The sequence below is a fragment of the Heterodontus francisci genome, chromosome 13, assembly GCF_036365525.1.
Source record: "Heterodontus francisci isolate sHetFra1 chromosome 13, sHetFra1.hap1, whole genome shotgun sequence".
Lineage (NCBI taxonomy): Eukaryota > Metazoa > Chordata > Chondrichthyes > Heterodontiformes > Heterodontidae > Heterodontus > Heterodontus francisci.
The window spans coordinates 2,107,879-2,121,727 of NC_090383.1; the positions used below are offsets into that span (position 1 = coordinate 2,107,879).

Below are 13,849 nucleotides of genomic sequence, written 5' to 3' on the forward strand. Positions count from 1 at the left end.
TCTGTTTCCTGTTAGTTATCTGATCTTCTATGCATCCTGTTATATTACCCCCAAAACCATGAGTTCTATCTTGTGCAGTAATCTTTTATGTGGCACCTTATTGAATACCTTTTGGAAATCCAAATATACTATATCTACTTGGTTTCTGTTTATCGACCCCCCCCCCCCCCCCACAAAGAACTCTAATAAATATGTCAAACACAATTTTCCTTTCATAAAACGATGCAGATTTTGCCTGACTGTATTATGATTTTCTAAATGTCCTACTATTACTTCCTTAATAATGGATTCCAGCATTTTCCCAATGACATATTAAGCTAACTGACCTATAGTTTCCTGCTTTCTGTCTCCCTCCTTTCTTGAATAGAGGTGTTACATTTACAGTTTTCCCAATCCACTGGGACCATTCCAGAATCTAGGGAATATTGGAAGATTACAATCAATGAATCCACTACCTGTGCAGCCACTTCTTTTAAGACCCTAGGATGCAGGCCATCAGATCCAGGGGACTTGTCAGTCTTTAGTCCCATTAGTTTTCCTAGTACTTTTTCTCAAGTGATAGTGATTGTTTTAAGTTCCTCCCTCCTTTTTGCCCCTTGTGTCTTCTGTGAAATCAATATAAAATATCTCTGTGGCGATCCAACATGGACTCAATGGGCCAAATGGCCTGCTCCTGCACCGTAAATGACTCGATGACTCTACTTGTTCAAAGTCACTGCCATTTCCTTGTTTCCATTCATTCCCCAATCTCATCCTCTGAGCGATCAATGTTTACTTTAGTTACCGTCTTCCTTTTTATGTACTTGTAGAAGATCTTACTGTCTGTTTTTATATTTCTTGCTAGTCTACTCATTCTAATTTCTCCCTTTTTTTTAGTCATCCTCTGCTGGTTTCTAAACTGTTCCCAATCTTCTGGCCTTCTACTAATCTTTGTAACATTGTACACCTTTTCTTTCAATTTGATACCATCCTTAACTTCCTTACGTAGTCCTTCTTTCTCAATGGTATATATCTTTGTTGAGAGTTTTGAAATATCTCCTTAAAATGTTGGGAATTTTTAAATGGCTCTGCATGGAAAAATGCTGCCTGATTCCATTCTTAATTATGGTGACACGTTTGTGGGGAGATGTATCTAAATTCTGAACTTGTAAATCCAGCATAAAGCACCAATCCTGCAAAGAAACCCCAGCATGTACAGAGCTGCTGAGCCTGTTTGTTGTCTTCAGCGAGTTTTGCATGGGAGGGGATTGATGTTGTTTGCAATGGCGCATTCTTGTGTTGCTTATGAAGATTCACATGGTAACGGTTGATGTGCATTGTTGGATTTATCTGAATGCAACAGCCGTGTGAGTTTAACGTGAAAGCCCAGGGCAGTGATGGGGGCTAAATCCGAGTAGATTGCACACTCTGTTTGGGAAGTAGAGACGGTTTGTTTCGTTACTTTTGTGGCTTTAGATATTAAAGCTGTTGTCCGATTTCCCCTGACTGTGGTCTCTGTCAGCAACTACTCGCCCTTTCTCATTGTTTACTTTTTTAATGAGCTGGGCGGAGCTGCTCGCCTGCTGATTGACAGATACAGGCTGCAGAGTTCAGCAAGCCACAGAGATCGCCCTAAAACTGTCCCCCTCCCCCACTCCCATCCTAAAACTGTCCCCCTACCCCCACCACCACCCTAAAACTGTCCCCCTACCCCCACCACCACCCTAAAACTGTCCCCCTCCCCCAACCCCCACCCTAAAACTGTCCCCCTCCCCCCACCCCCACACTAAAACTGTCCCCCCACCCCCACCCCCACCCTAAAACTGTCCCACTGTCCCCCACCCCACCCTAAAACTGTCGCCGTCCCCCCACCCCACCCTACCCTAAAACTGTCCCACTGTCCCCCACCCCCACCCTAAAACTGTCGCCCTCCCCCCACCCCCCACCCCCACCCCCACCCTAAAACTGTCCCCCACCCTAACACTGTCCCCCTCCCCAACTCCCACCCTAAAACTGTCCCCCTCCCCAACCTAAAACTCGCCCCTCCCCCCACCCCACCCAAAAACTCTCACCCTCCCCCACTCCCACCCTAAAACTGGCCCTCTCCCACCCCACCCCCAACCTTTAAATGTCCCCGCCCCACCCCCACTCTATAACTGGCCCTCTCCCCATTCCCTTCCCCCCCCCAAACACCACCCTATAACTAACCTGCCCCTCCCCCACCCTAAAACGGTCCCCACCCCCACCCCACCCTAAAACTGGCCCCTCCCCTACCCCACCCTAAAACTGGCCCCCTCCCCTCCCCCCACCCTAAAACTGTCCCCCTCCCCCCACCCTAAAACTGACCCCGCCCCACCCCTACCCTAAAACAGTCCCTTCCCCCATCCCCACACTGAAACTGGCCCCCTCCGCCACCCCGTGCACTAAAACTGGCCCCCTCGCCTCCACCCCACCCTAAAACTAGTCCCTTCCCTCCCGACCCCGCCCTAAAACTGTCCCCCTCCCCCCAATCCCACCCTAAAACTGTCCCCCTCCCCCACCCTAAAACTGTCCACCTCCCCCACTCCCACCCTAAAAATGTCCCCCTCCCACCTTAAAACTGTCCCCCTCCCTCACCTCACGCTAAAACTGTCACCCAACCCCACCCCAAACTGTTCCCCAACCCCACCCCAAACTGTTCCCCAACCCCACCCCAAACTGTTCCCCAACCCCACCCCAAACTGTTCCCCAACCCCACCCTAAACTGTTCCCCAACCCCACCCCAAACTGTTCCCCAACCCCACCCCAAACTGTTCCGCAACCCCACCCTAAACTGTTCCGCAACCCCACCCTAAACTGTTCCGCAACCCCACCCTAAACTGTTCCGCAACCCCACCCTAAACTGTTCCGCAACCCCACCCTAAACTGTTCCCCAACCCCACCCCAAACTGTTCCCCAACCCCACCCCAAACTGTTCCCCAACCCCACCCTAAACTGTTCCCCAACCCCACCCCAAACTGTTCCCCAACCCCACCCCAAACTGTTCCCCAACCCCACCCTAAACTGTTCCGCAACCCCACCCTAAACTGTTCCCCAACCCCACCCTAAACTGTTCCCCAACCCCACCTCAAACTGTTCCCCAACCCCACCCCAAACTGTTCCCCAACCCCACCCTAAACTGTTCCCCAACCCCACCCTAAACTGTTCCCCAACCCCACCCCAAACTGTCCCCCAACCCCACCCTAAACTGTTCCCCAACCCCACCCCAAACTGTTCCCCAACCCCACCCCAAACTGTTCCCCAACCCCACCCCAAACTGTTCCCCAACCCCACCCCAAACTGTCCCCCAACCCCACCCCAAACTGTCCCCCAACCCCACCCCAAACTGTCCCCCAACCCCACCCCAAACTGTCCCCCTCCCCCACCTCACGCTAAAACTGTTCCCCAACCCCACCCCAAACTGTCCCCCAACCCCACCCTAAACTGTCCCCCAACCCCACCCCAAACTGTCCCCCAACCCCACCCTAAACTGTCCCCCAACCCCACCCTAAACTGTCCCCCAACCCCACACTAAACTGTCGCCCAACCCCACCCTAAACTGTCGCCCAACCCCACCCTAAACTGTCGCCCAACCCCACCCTAAACTGTCGCCCAACCCCACCCTAAACTGTCGCCCAACCCCACCCTAAACTGTCGCCCAACCCCACCCTAAACTGTCGCCCAACCCCACCCTAAACTGTCGCCCAACCCCACCCTAAACTGTCCCCCAACCTCACCATAAACTGTCCCCCAACCCCACCCCAAACTGTCCCCCTCCCCCAACCCCACCCTAAACTGTCTGCCAACCCCACCTTAAACTATCCCCCTCCATGCACCCCCACCCTAAAATTCTCCCCTCCCCCCATCCCCACCCTAAACTGGCCCCCTCCCCCACCTCCATCCTAAAACTCTCCCATCCCCCACTCCGACTCTAAATTGGGGAATTCGACAGTCGGTCTTTCCAGCAGTGACGAATTTTAAATCGCATACATTTCATTAATGGAGATTAAAACTAAACCATAATCATTTAAAAAAACAATCTGCTGCATTCGTTGATTTTTAAAACTTGGAATTCAGTTGTTGAATTACCCGAATCGACTTTAAGAATTGCTGATTTATTATGAGCTGCCTCAATGATGCTTTGCTGTTTTCTATTAAGTAAATGCATATTATTTGCAGTCATTTAAAGATAATGTGTGTGATTGTTACGTCACACCAAATAACAGTCTTTAAACTTACCCAAAACCATTCTGATTTTTTAGATATATTGTACTGAAATCCGACCTCTGATCTTTATGCAGTGCAGTTTCTTCATAACTGACGCCTCTTTTTACATAAGCTGCTACAAATGGGTTGAACCACCCCGGACTGACAAAGTAGTTAATTCTTGGTGGGTAGGGGACGGTAAATCTGTAGAATATCCTTAAATATTTGATCCCGCCGATGATTCATTTCTGCCTTAAAGTGACTGTAAAGTATAGAATACAAATGAATCCTGGTCAATGATGCACTGTGCTTAATATAGCAGCAGTTCACTTGGCTGGAGTTTTACTGCATCTTCTGCAATAAGCAGAGAAGTTGGTTTACCCTTAAGGGATTGCATGTTTGCGAGGTATTAAGTATTTGGGATTTGGGGATTAAAATGTCGCTACCGCGCGCGCCAAAAGAGAAACTAATGCCGTTTATATCAGAAATAAGTGAATAAATCCCAGTCTGCCGCTTTCTGCTGACATGAAAAATCAGCTGCAAGGCAGGAAGCTAAACCTGGATGTTGCGCTGCATTGTTCCACCAAAGCCCGAATCAGTGCATCGCTCCTTCTATCCACCTGTAGCCACACTAAGTAATAAGTATGTTGTGATTAAAAAATTGCGCTGCATTAAACCTTATTTTACTGTGTATAAACGCTAAACTCTTGAAATAATCGGTTGAATCAACTTGGAAAGTTCGAATGTATGAAAATACCCAGTTCTGAATATGTGGCAGATGTTTGTCAATGTATGATGATTTACCTGCTTTTAGCTTTCAAATCCAGCTATCCAATAACATATAATGTTTTCAATTTTCAAATCCCGTTTTCATTTCTAAGTACACGGGGTTTCGGGCAAGACTAAGAGTTTAAGCAGAAAACAAAAAAAAGTCATAGCAAACATGGGAATGAATATACTTTATATTCTGTTTTCAGACTGGCAGAAAACAGAAGCACAGAAGCGACGTGAACAACTATTGCTGGATGAACTAGTTATTCTGGTTAACAAACGGGATGCACTTGTCCGCGATTTGGATGCCCAGGAAAAGCAGTAAGTTCTTCCATTGGGGAGGGGATAGGGGACAGCTCTCTATCTGCATACTGCCTTCAAACTCGTCCCTTTCGTTTAACTGTACTGATTGTACTGATCATCCAGTCATGTCAAATCTTGTTATTGTTTCTGAATTGTGAATTATAATTTGGTGTTGTTAGATTCTTAATGAAATGTAATAACCAGATATAAGGATCCCGCCTACCCCATGTCATCAGTGTAATAATTGGCTGGTGTATTGTGTTTCTGTTTGCAGGGCAGAAGAGGAAGATGAACATTTGGAACGAACTCTGGAGCAAAACAAAGGGAAAATTGTCAAGAAAGAAGATAAGTGTGTAGTTCAGTGAGATGCACAAAAACTGATCCCATGTCAGATAGAAAACTTCTTTTGTCATTTTAATAAAATATATGCGATGGAATTTGAATGATATGTAGGTTTTAAACTGTTGTAATGTTTTATGTTGACAGCATTTAATCGTCCCAATGCCACACATCCGTGTATCTGACTGCATTCCTTTATATGAAATTGTATTTTGTAAAAACAAAGCTATGAGTGTAATTGTTTTATTTGTATCAGTGACATTTAATCTTTATCCGATATATTTGGGAAGAATTCTTCTGTATTGGGTGAGGGCGGGACACCAACATTGTTGCAAATGTAGCCGGATTGTTATAATGTTTTCTTATTAATATTGGCTTTTGTTTTCATGTTGCTTTACATCTTATGGGACTGATCTGCTTCAAATGGATTTTTGATCAGTTTTCAAATACTGCAGCCCAGGGAGAGCGAAAGGGTTGGGGGTTAACCGTCATCTTTCTCTATGTGCACTGGATTTTGTAGCGATCAGGAAATGTTGAATCATATTCCGGCAGCACAGAAACTGCACAGACGCATTGGAAGCTGAACCGGATTGGTCGCTAATTCCTTTTCCCCCGAAAAATCTTTGGATTGTAATTTTCATTAATTGTAAAAAGTGAAGCCGCTTATAGAAAAATCTATAAAATTCGGAATGTTGAGGCTTGTTCGTGCTGCATTTCAAATATTTGATTTTATTTTCATTACGAATTTAGACATTTCGTTTGAGCTGTAAAGTCAATTGAAATTTCTTTTTTATATAAATAACAAGCTTCTGGGGAACGGCCATGTTTGTAAATGATGTTCTCTGAAGCTAGTTTTAGTTTGACTCTTAAAAGGGCTGATAACCGTGCACCAGTGAGTGAAAGGGACTGTCTGGTCTATATGGATGTTTATTTATTACCCGAACAGCACAATCTGATTGTTTGAGCTACAGGTATTTTGTTGGAACCTCTGTCTTTGCCTCAAAGATGGTTATTTGTACCCTGAAAGGAAATGAATTCTTTAGAAGCTCAATTATTTTCAGTGCAAATTTCTGCATAAATCTGAAGTCAGATGCAGCTGCTGTGCGTGGGAAGAAACTTTTCTGTTTATTTATTTCAGGGTCACGTATAAGTCTTGAATAAAAAGTGAGCTTTTAAGTGTTTCATGTCGAAAAAGATTGTTGTTGATGTGTTACCCCTTTCACACAGGCTTCACCTTGCGCCCTGTATATTATTGTGTGCTTAAGTTTAATTTGCACGGAGGGTTTTTCCTCTGAAGCACAGGTAACTGACTTTATTGGGACACAGTTTACTTTGAATGGGAACCATTTGTCCTTCATTTCTATTCAACCAATAAAGTTTTCACAATTATACATCAGTAATTACATTCTGGTTGGTAAAGGTTTAGGTTTCGATTTAATCATAAACAAATACAATCTGCCAGCAGCTAAAGCTGAAAACCCGTTGCTTATACACACCAATCTCTCGCTGTAAATAACGCTCTTCTGGCACCAGTCTGCTGTTTTACTTGTTCATGATCACGCCATTCTCAGCATTATGGGACACCATTGGTTCAGTAACTTTGATTGCGGGGTGGGAGGGCGAGAATAGATCATAATTCCAAATCTAAAGTTAAATCTTTGATCAAAATTAAAAATAAAACTCCGAATCGAGTTTTCTAGCAGTACCTGAATGGCTAAACTCAAGAATCTGTTCGTGGTATCTTTTAACTGAACACATCCTTCAGATACCTATCCTCAGCCATGATACATTGCACCGACAATCACAAAGGATCTATATATATTTTTATATTATGCTTTTTAGCCTTTGGACGTCAAGAGCAACCGATGTTGGTTGAAAAGGTTTTAATCGCCATCTTAACATCTCACCAAAGCAGTATCTTTAAAGCAATTAAACTTTGTTTCCTTGAACTAAGGCTAATAAAATGTTACACTCCGGGTTAGTAGTGGCTGATTTCTGTATAAACGGTTGTAAATGAGCAGCTGGATTGTGTATTTCATTCTTAGACGCTGCGGATGTGAAACGCGCGAATCGCGGCCTAACCGCAGCTTTAAAGTTTGAACAAAGTTCTTTATTGCTACAACAAAAATCACAAACTGACATTCCTGTTTGAGACCATTCTATAGATAAATTATCAGATATCTAATGGGAGTGGGATGAATAATGTGTCCCCTCAGATCAGCTGGTAGTTACAGTCGTGAGTTTACTGTATATCCATGTGTAACATTTCTGAATTATTACAATCTTCTCGCCTTTTATCGACACAAAATGCCTCGGATTTACTGTGAAGTTTAACTTTGACACCATTCTCATGTGAGATTGACCGTTCTTGCAGCAACATTTATATTACAGTGCACAGGAAACTGGCTCCGATGTATATAATCTTTGAAGCATTGAAGTTCAATTGTCAACGTTTTAAGCCTCGAAACGTTAATATTGTAAGATTTTTTATGCCGAACACGTCATCTGTGTAATGCACTGATTATTTCAAAAAGCTCAGATATGTACTTCCTAACTTTGAGGTGTTGTAAACATACTGGATACGCCCGAAGGCTCATTTTGATGGTATATTTTTAATTTAGGTTAATGTAGGCCATTCATTCCTAGGAGGGAGATTAGAAAAACAATTTTCCGGGCACCATCTGTTTACACGGAGAGAGAGCCTTTTGCAATAGTTTGATTAAGAGCTTGAGAAATGACACCAGCCGCCTTCTCCATGATTAAATTGTGAAAATAAGTTTTGACGGCTGACGTCCACTCTCGCCTTCCTACTACATTCAAATTAATTTACTGATGGGTTCTCAGTTTGTGCCATTTAGTTTTACGGGACAGCTCTCGGCCATCGCTCGCGGACTTCTGGTCACTAAACGCAAACTAAATCCGCTGCAGACGTTCTGTTGGCACCGTTTAGTTTTCGTGCTAGTTGTTTTTTGCTGCAACACAAATCTAGAGTCAGTGCAACACATCCGCGCTGTGCCAAAGGAATATTTACTCTTTCACTCTCCATGTTCCATATGCAATAAGTTATGAACTAAAACAAGCGTTAAATTCTTTTATTCGTAAAGTCAATTATACACTTTACACAGTAATATCGGAAATATTGTGTTGTCATAACAATACAGTCATCACTTCTGTCATAAAAATCGTATATTTATATGAACTTATTCAAGCATCTTAACGGCTTCCAATTATATAGTTAGCGGTGTAAATAATGCTGTATTGGAAAATTCCTAAATTAACGTGACATTACTGCGCCGTCTTTAATATAAAAATACTTGTAGTTAATGGTAATCATGTTCTCAGTTCTTACCTGTTAGCCTCTGGACGCACAAGAACAAGTAGACTCTACAAACACTCTGAAAACGGCTAAAACAAAGGTCAGACACACAGTTTGAAAACTTTTCGGTCCTTCACCTGCTGAATGAGGAGTTGATGAAGGGGTTTTAGTCGCGATCAAGACTGGAACAGTCTCTGGTGAATTATTATATCTGGGTTCTTTGAACTGGGATTCCAATCCCCTTTTCACGGAATCAGTTACACGATATGATTTCCTTCTTTATGTGTAAAACAAATTAAACCAAGTGTGGCCGTTACAATCTGCTGCAGAATTTATGCTGAACTCCGCTCGCATTGCAGCTCGGTTGCCACATTCTCCCATATTTTATTTATTTTTGGCTTGTGCGGATCCGAAATGTTCGCAATCCTGTGACAATCTTCTGACTTTAGCCTTTGAAGGAACAAGAGACAAAACTTTTTTTTTCTCCACTGCCCCAATCCAGGGCTTTAGTCTCGGCTTTAAAGAAAATTCGCCTGCACTTTCGGATTAGACAAATACTCTTCTTACAAAGGTTAGTGCTACTTGATACCTTAATACTTAACACAGGCTTGATCAGCGCATCTTAAACACACAATAAAAACAACCAGTAAATCCCTGCTATTGCTATGGGGATACACTCGATTGTGTATCATCCACCAAATTAACATTTTGTTTGTTTAAAGAGAGTTTAAAACCAGGATTGTAAAAAAGTATATCTTTAAATATTATTCAAATTGCGCATTACAGTCGTATCCCCGTTCTGTATTCAAAATCTCGTGTTATAAATTCGAAAATGATTAGTATAGGTTTCCGCAAATGTCATAGAAAACAAAACCTTGTTATCAATAACTATAACAATTGATATATAATCATGTCTGAACAACAGCAGAGAAGCACAGAAAACTCTCTATTCTGGATGCATAATGAATTAACAACGGTCATGTGGGCTGTGATCTTATATTTTTCCGAAGGCATAAGCATTTTTTACGTTTAGCAAATACTAATGTTAATCCGAACAATTTCTAATTATTTCAAATGGTTGGTTGCATCTTTCATGCTCATGGTAACGAGTTCTTATTATCATGGAAATTGTCTGCCTCAGTGTAAAATTATGTTCCTTGAAGTTTTCACTTCTCAAACACAGCAAAAAAAACTTTGAAAAGTGCATTATTTGGTGAGTTAGGACTGAATTGACCGCCCGTTCTTTTGTTGGGATAAGGTGCTCGTGTCGATGACTTTAGTGAACTATAGGGAAAGTTTTGTAAAACCTCCCTTTGACGAGCTGTTCCATATAGTAAAAAATGTAATTTCGTCGTCTGGCGGTGGGTTTCTTTGAACATTAGCTCGCTTTCAGCTCCCGCTTCAATTAGAATGAGTTGATTTTCTGCGAACAACAAAAGAGTGACCAAAGACTTATTAAGGTCTTCAGAAGAATTCACCGAACCTTTCAAAAACAGTTAAGGAAACACTGTGCCCTCCATGATATTCTGTTACCGTATTTTATTTGTTCACTAAAGAAAAGTGACGCTTGAAAAGTGGTTTCTTTGATAACCAGCGACCGACAATACTTGTCCAATTCATTTATTTTCCGCGTCGGCGTATTTTTCCTTTTGAAATTTCGATTAAAGGCAGTCCCATTAAACTTTACGCTGACTATTCCGAAATGTAATTCTAAGTGGGGATTAGGCCGTCATCAATATTCATGAGAACGTACAAATTCAAACAAAACAAAAAAATCTCAACACATATTTTTTGGGGTAATTATTTTGCAAGGAAGGACCGAACTTTGTCAAAAGAAAATCAAAATATGTTTAATATTAGGTCCTGTCAGCCGCTAGGAAGGTCTTTCAAAAAAAGAGGAATAATCGTTTAATTTGTGGCCAACATTTGTTTAAACTTGAACTAAGGTTAACATGCTGTCTCCTGGAACATTAAAAACACACAGGGAGGATCTACCATGATGCAGATGTCTCAATAGATATTAAAATGTTGCATTTATTTCACGAAGCTTACAACGAAAATTACGTGTACAACAGGCACAACTATTTTAACATGTTTAATTTCGCTCGGCCCAATACATTCGTCTGTCCAATTCTTCTATAAATTTCACCAGATGGATGCAGTGCTGGGTAGCTGGCACTTCCATAGATCTGGGATGACAGAAAACATATTTTCATTAATGTTCTCTGAACTTTTCAGTCTCACAACAATGAGTTAGTTTTAGTGCCTAGACTTGCAGAGCAATGAGAAGCTGCAGTAATTAACTACTGTTCAGTAACATTTCTTAATGAATAACTGAAATTGCTAGTTTAGTGGATTTTCCTGCTGGGAGTTTGTGTCCTGACCAATTTCTAGTAACCTTTTCACCAAGCTCTGGAACGAGTGTATTAATGCCTCTGGGAAGTAGTGCGCTGGCGTCACCAGGGCGATGCGCTGTCAATCAAGGGCATGAGGCTGGGCGATTGGTCAGCGCCGGGACAGCGTCAGGCGGTTCCGCCAGGCTTGCGCTCACATAGAGAAGGCTGCGCCGGAGCGCGGTGATCAATCTCCATTTACAGCAGCAGCAAAGAGTCAGGTACAAACATGCAGCTTCCTTTCGTTCTTAACTCATTTCAGCCGCTTCACTCCATCAACTACTCCCAGGCGCTTCCAAACTTTCTAACTTTGCTGCTTGTTTTATTTTTGGACGGACATTTACTCTGTCCACCCGCTCCAGCCTAACCTTGTGTCATGTTGTATTGCAGAGCAGACAAGTGGCTCCTGCCTTCATTTACTGAGTTTATTTGTGAAGAGCCCTGTAATAAAGCTTCACAGGTGAGTGAGAGACTTCTTGTATTTCTGCCAAGTATTTCAGGGACAGTAATGGGAGTTGAGACTGAGAACAAGTAAGAACTACTTGGCAATGTGGTAACTTGAAAACGAAAGGTATTTTGTTAAAGTGTTACCGTTTCTGTAGTAGCTAATTTTGAATTAATTTCTTATTTTTTATATTTCTGCTCTATTGCGGAGTAAAGCAGTTTTACAGCTGATCTAACAGGTTCCCAAGTGTGTCGAGCGTTTAATTTGCTTCATTTTTATCACGGAATTTATAATTGTAATGTCCAAGGGTCGAATGAAAAGCCTTGAATCCACTTACTGGCTAATTGGAGAGGCGTGTTTTCGTTTTTTGTTCATTTATTTTGCTGATAAGGTTTCCCTTTAAATTGTCTTCCCCCGAGGTCTAATCTAAATTGTAATTGACTTAATTTGCACACAGCTATCGCCTTTTAAATGAGAGGACGGTTTTATCTGGGTCCCGTGGAGGTGAAAATTTGGTTTAGGAAACTGTTTGAGAATAGCTGCAATTTTGACTGCCGGTTAATTCTCTCCGCAAGTACTCTGATGATATCGTTGCTGTTTTGAGTGTGTGTTCCATTAAAATGTCCACACTGAATATTTAGAATGATCTAATTGTTTTTTTTAATTGGAATCTGCTTTTTTTGAGGGGGGGGGGGAGCAGTTTGATATTCGCGAATTGTATCTTCTATTTCTCCAGCTTTATGATGTGTTAAATATAACAATTGTCAAACGAAGAGTCAAGCTTATTTAGAAACCTCTGACCCCAGTCTTTTTAAAAAAAAATACAATTAAAGTTTAGTTAACGAAATCAAAATAGAAAATTGTCACTTTTAGTTTATCCTTTCGCATTCGAATCGATATTTTCCTTTTCCCTTTCAAATTATCATCGAGGTCTAATCTAAATTGTCATTGACTGTGGTCGCCTTTTAAACGAGAACTAGTGTATATGGAATCATCTGAAGAAAGCTTAGGCTAAAAAATATATTTCAGGCCTTCACTAAGGACAAACATTGTATTTGAATTGTAACTCCAGTTTGGATCTCACGCTAATCATTCAACTCCCATTAATGTCCAGTTCACCTTAATTACAAGGTATGCGAAACTTCAGTTAAATGTGCCTTGATTTATTAAAAAAAAAAGTTTCAGGATGAAGTTTTAAAAAGCTACTATGAAGTAGAAGGAAGATTAAAATCCTTAACACTGCCTGTAATTAAGGAACGTGCGCCTTTAGGATTATCTCATTAGTCCATCAGGGCACATCTACAATAATGAATTCTTAATCACATGAATGAATCCTTTAATGAGCAGACATGCGCCGGTTGTAGTTGTGGAGAACGTTCAGTTCCCAAGTTTATTTTGGAGTGGATGCAAAGTTTCTTCCGTTACTTCTGTGTTCTCAGTAAATTATTTTTAAACAAGACTACAGGACTGAGTCACAATTGGTGGATTACCTACATTTGGATTTCTGCTTGTGTGTAAAAGGCAGATGGATTTTCTGGTTGAGTGCTTGTCCAACACACACAACCTTTCAATATTCACTTACTTATAAAAACAAGTTCTGCTTTAATTGAAGAAACCGCGCTTTATTTTTGGTTTCTTAATGTACAATGTCAGTAATTTTTCATGAATTTTGTCAACCACAAGTTCCATGTCTCATTGTGAAAAATGAATGAAGTTTATGTGCAGACTCCCCGAAACTATCCCGCCATTTTGAATTCACTAATTCTTTGACAATTTCCAATTTACCAGAATAAATATTGAATCCTTAATCTGCACCATCCTGTTAGCAACAACTAGAGGCTCTGGCTAATTTAAAACACACAACACCGGCATAGAAACGTCAAGTTTCATTTGTGGGCATTCTTTTAAATGTCCAATTTCAAAAAAGTTAATTACAAAGCAAATTTATCACTGAGCAGATCTGAATATTTGGACCTGTTTTATTGTAGATTTTATTTGGACCAGTCAGCAGTGATTGTTCGGAAACATTGTCTCTAATTAAAAGCGACCTAGTCAGCGATTAAAGTGAGATTTTATACC

At 41.7% G+C, this 13,849-nt stretch overlaps 1 protein-coding gene across 4 annotated transcripts in view; it reads left to right on the top strand.

The window, feature by feature from the left end:
- Nucleotides 1-6,812, top strand: part of ehbp1 (EH domain binding protein 1) — a 438,779-nt gene extending 431,967 nt beyond the window's left edge. For all 4 annotated transcript variants that reach the window (XM_068044229.1, XM_068044225.1, XM_068044227.1 and 1 more), the window contains 2 exons: nt 5,181-5,295; nt 5,552-6,812. In XM_068044229.1, the coding sequence (XP_067900330.1) occupies nt 5,181-5,295; nt 5,552-5,642 (206 nt within the window). In that variant the 3' untranslated portion in view covers nt 5,643-6,812. The remainder of the gene's footprint in view (nt 1-5,180; nt 5,296-5,551) is intronic.
- The last annotated feature ends 7,037 nt before the right edge of the window (nt 6,813-13,849 follow it).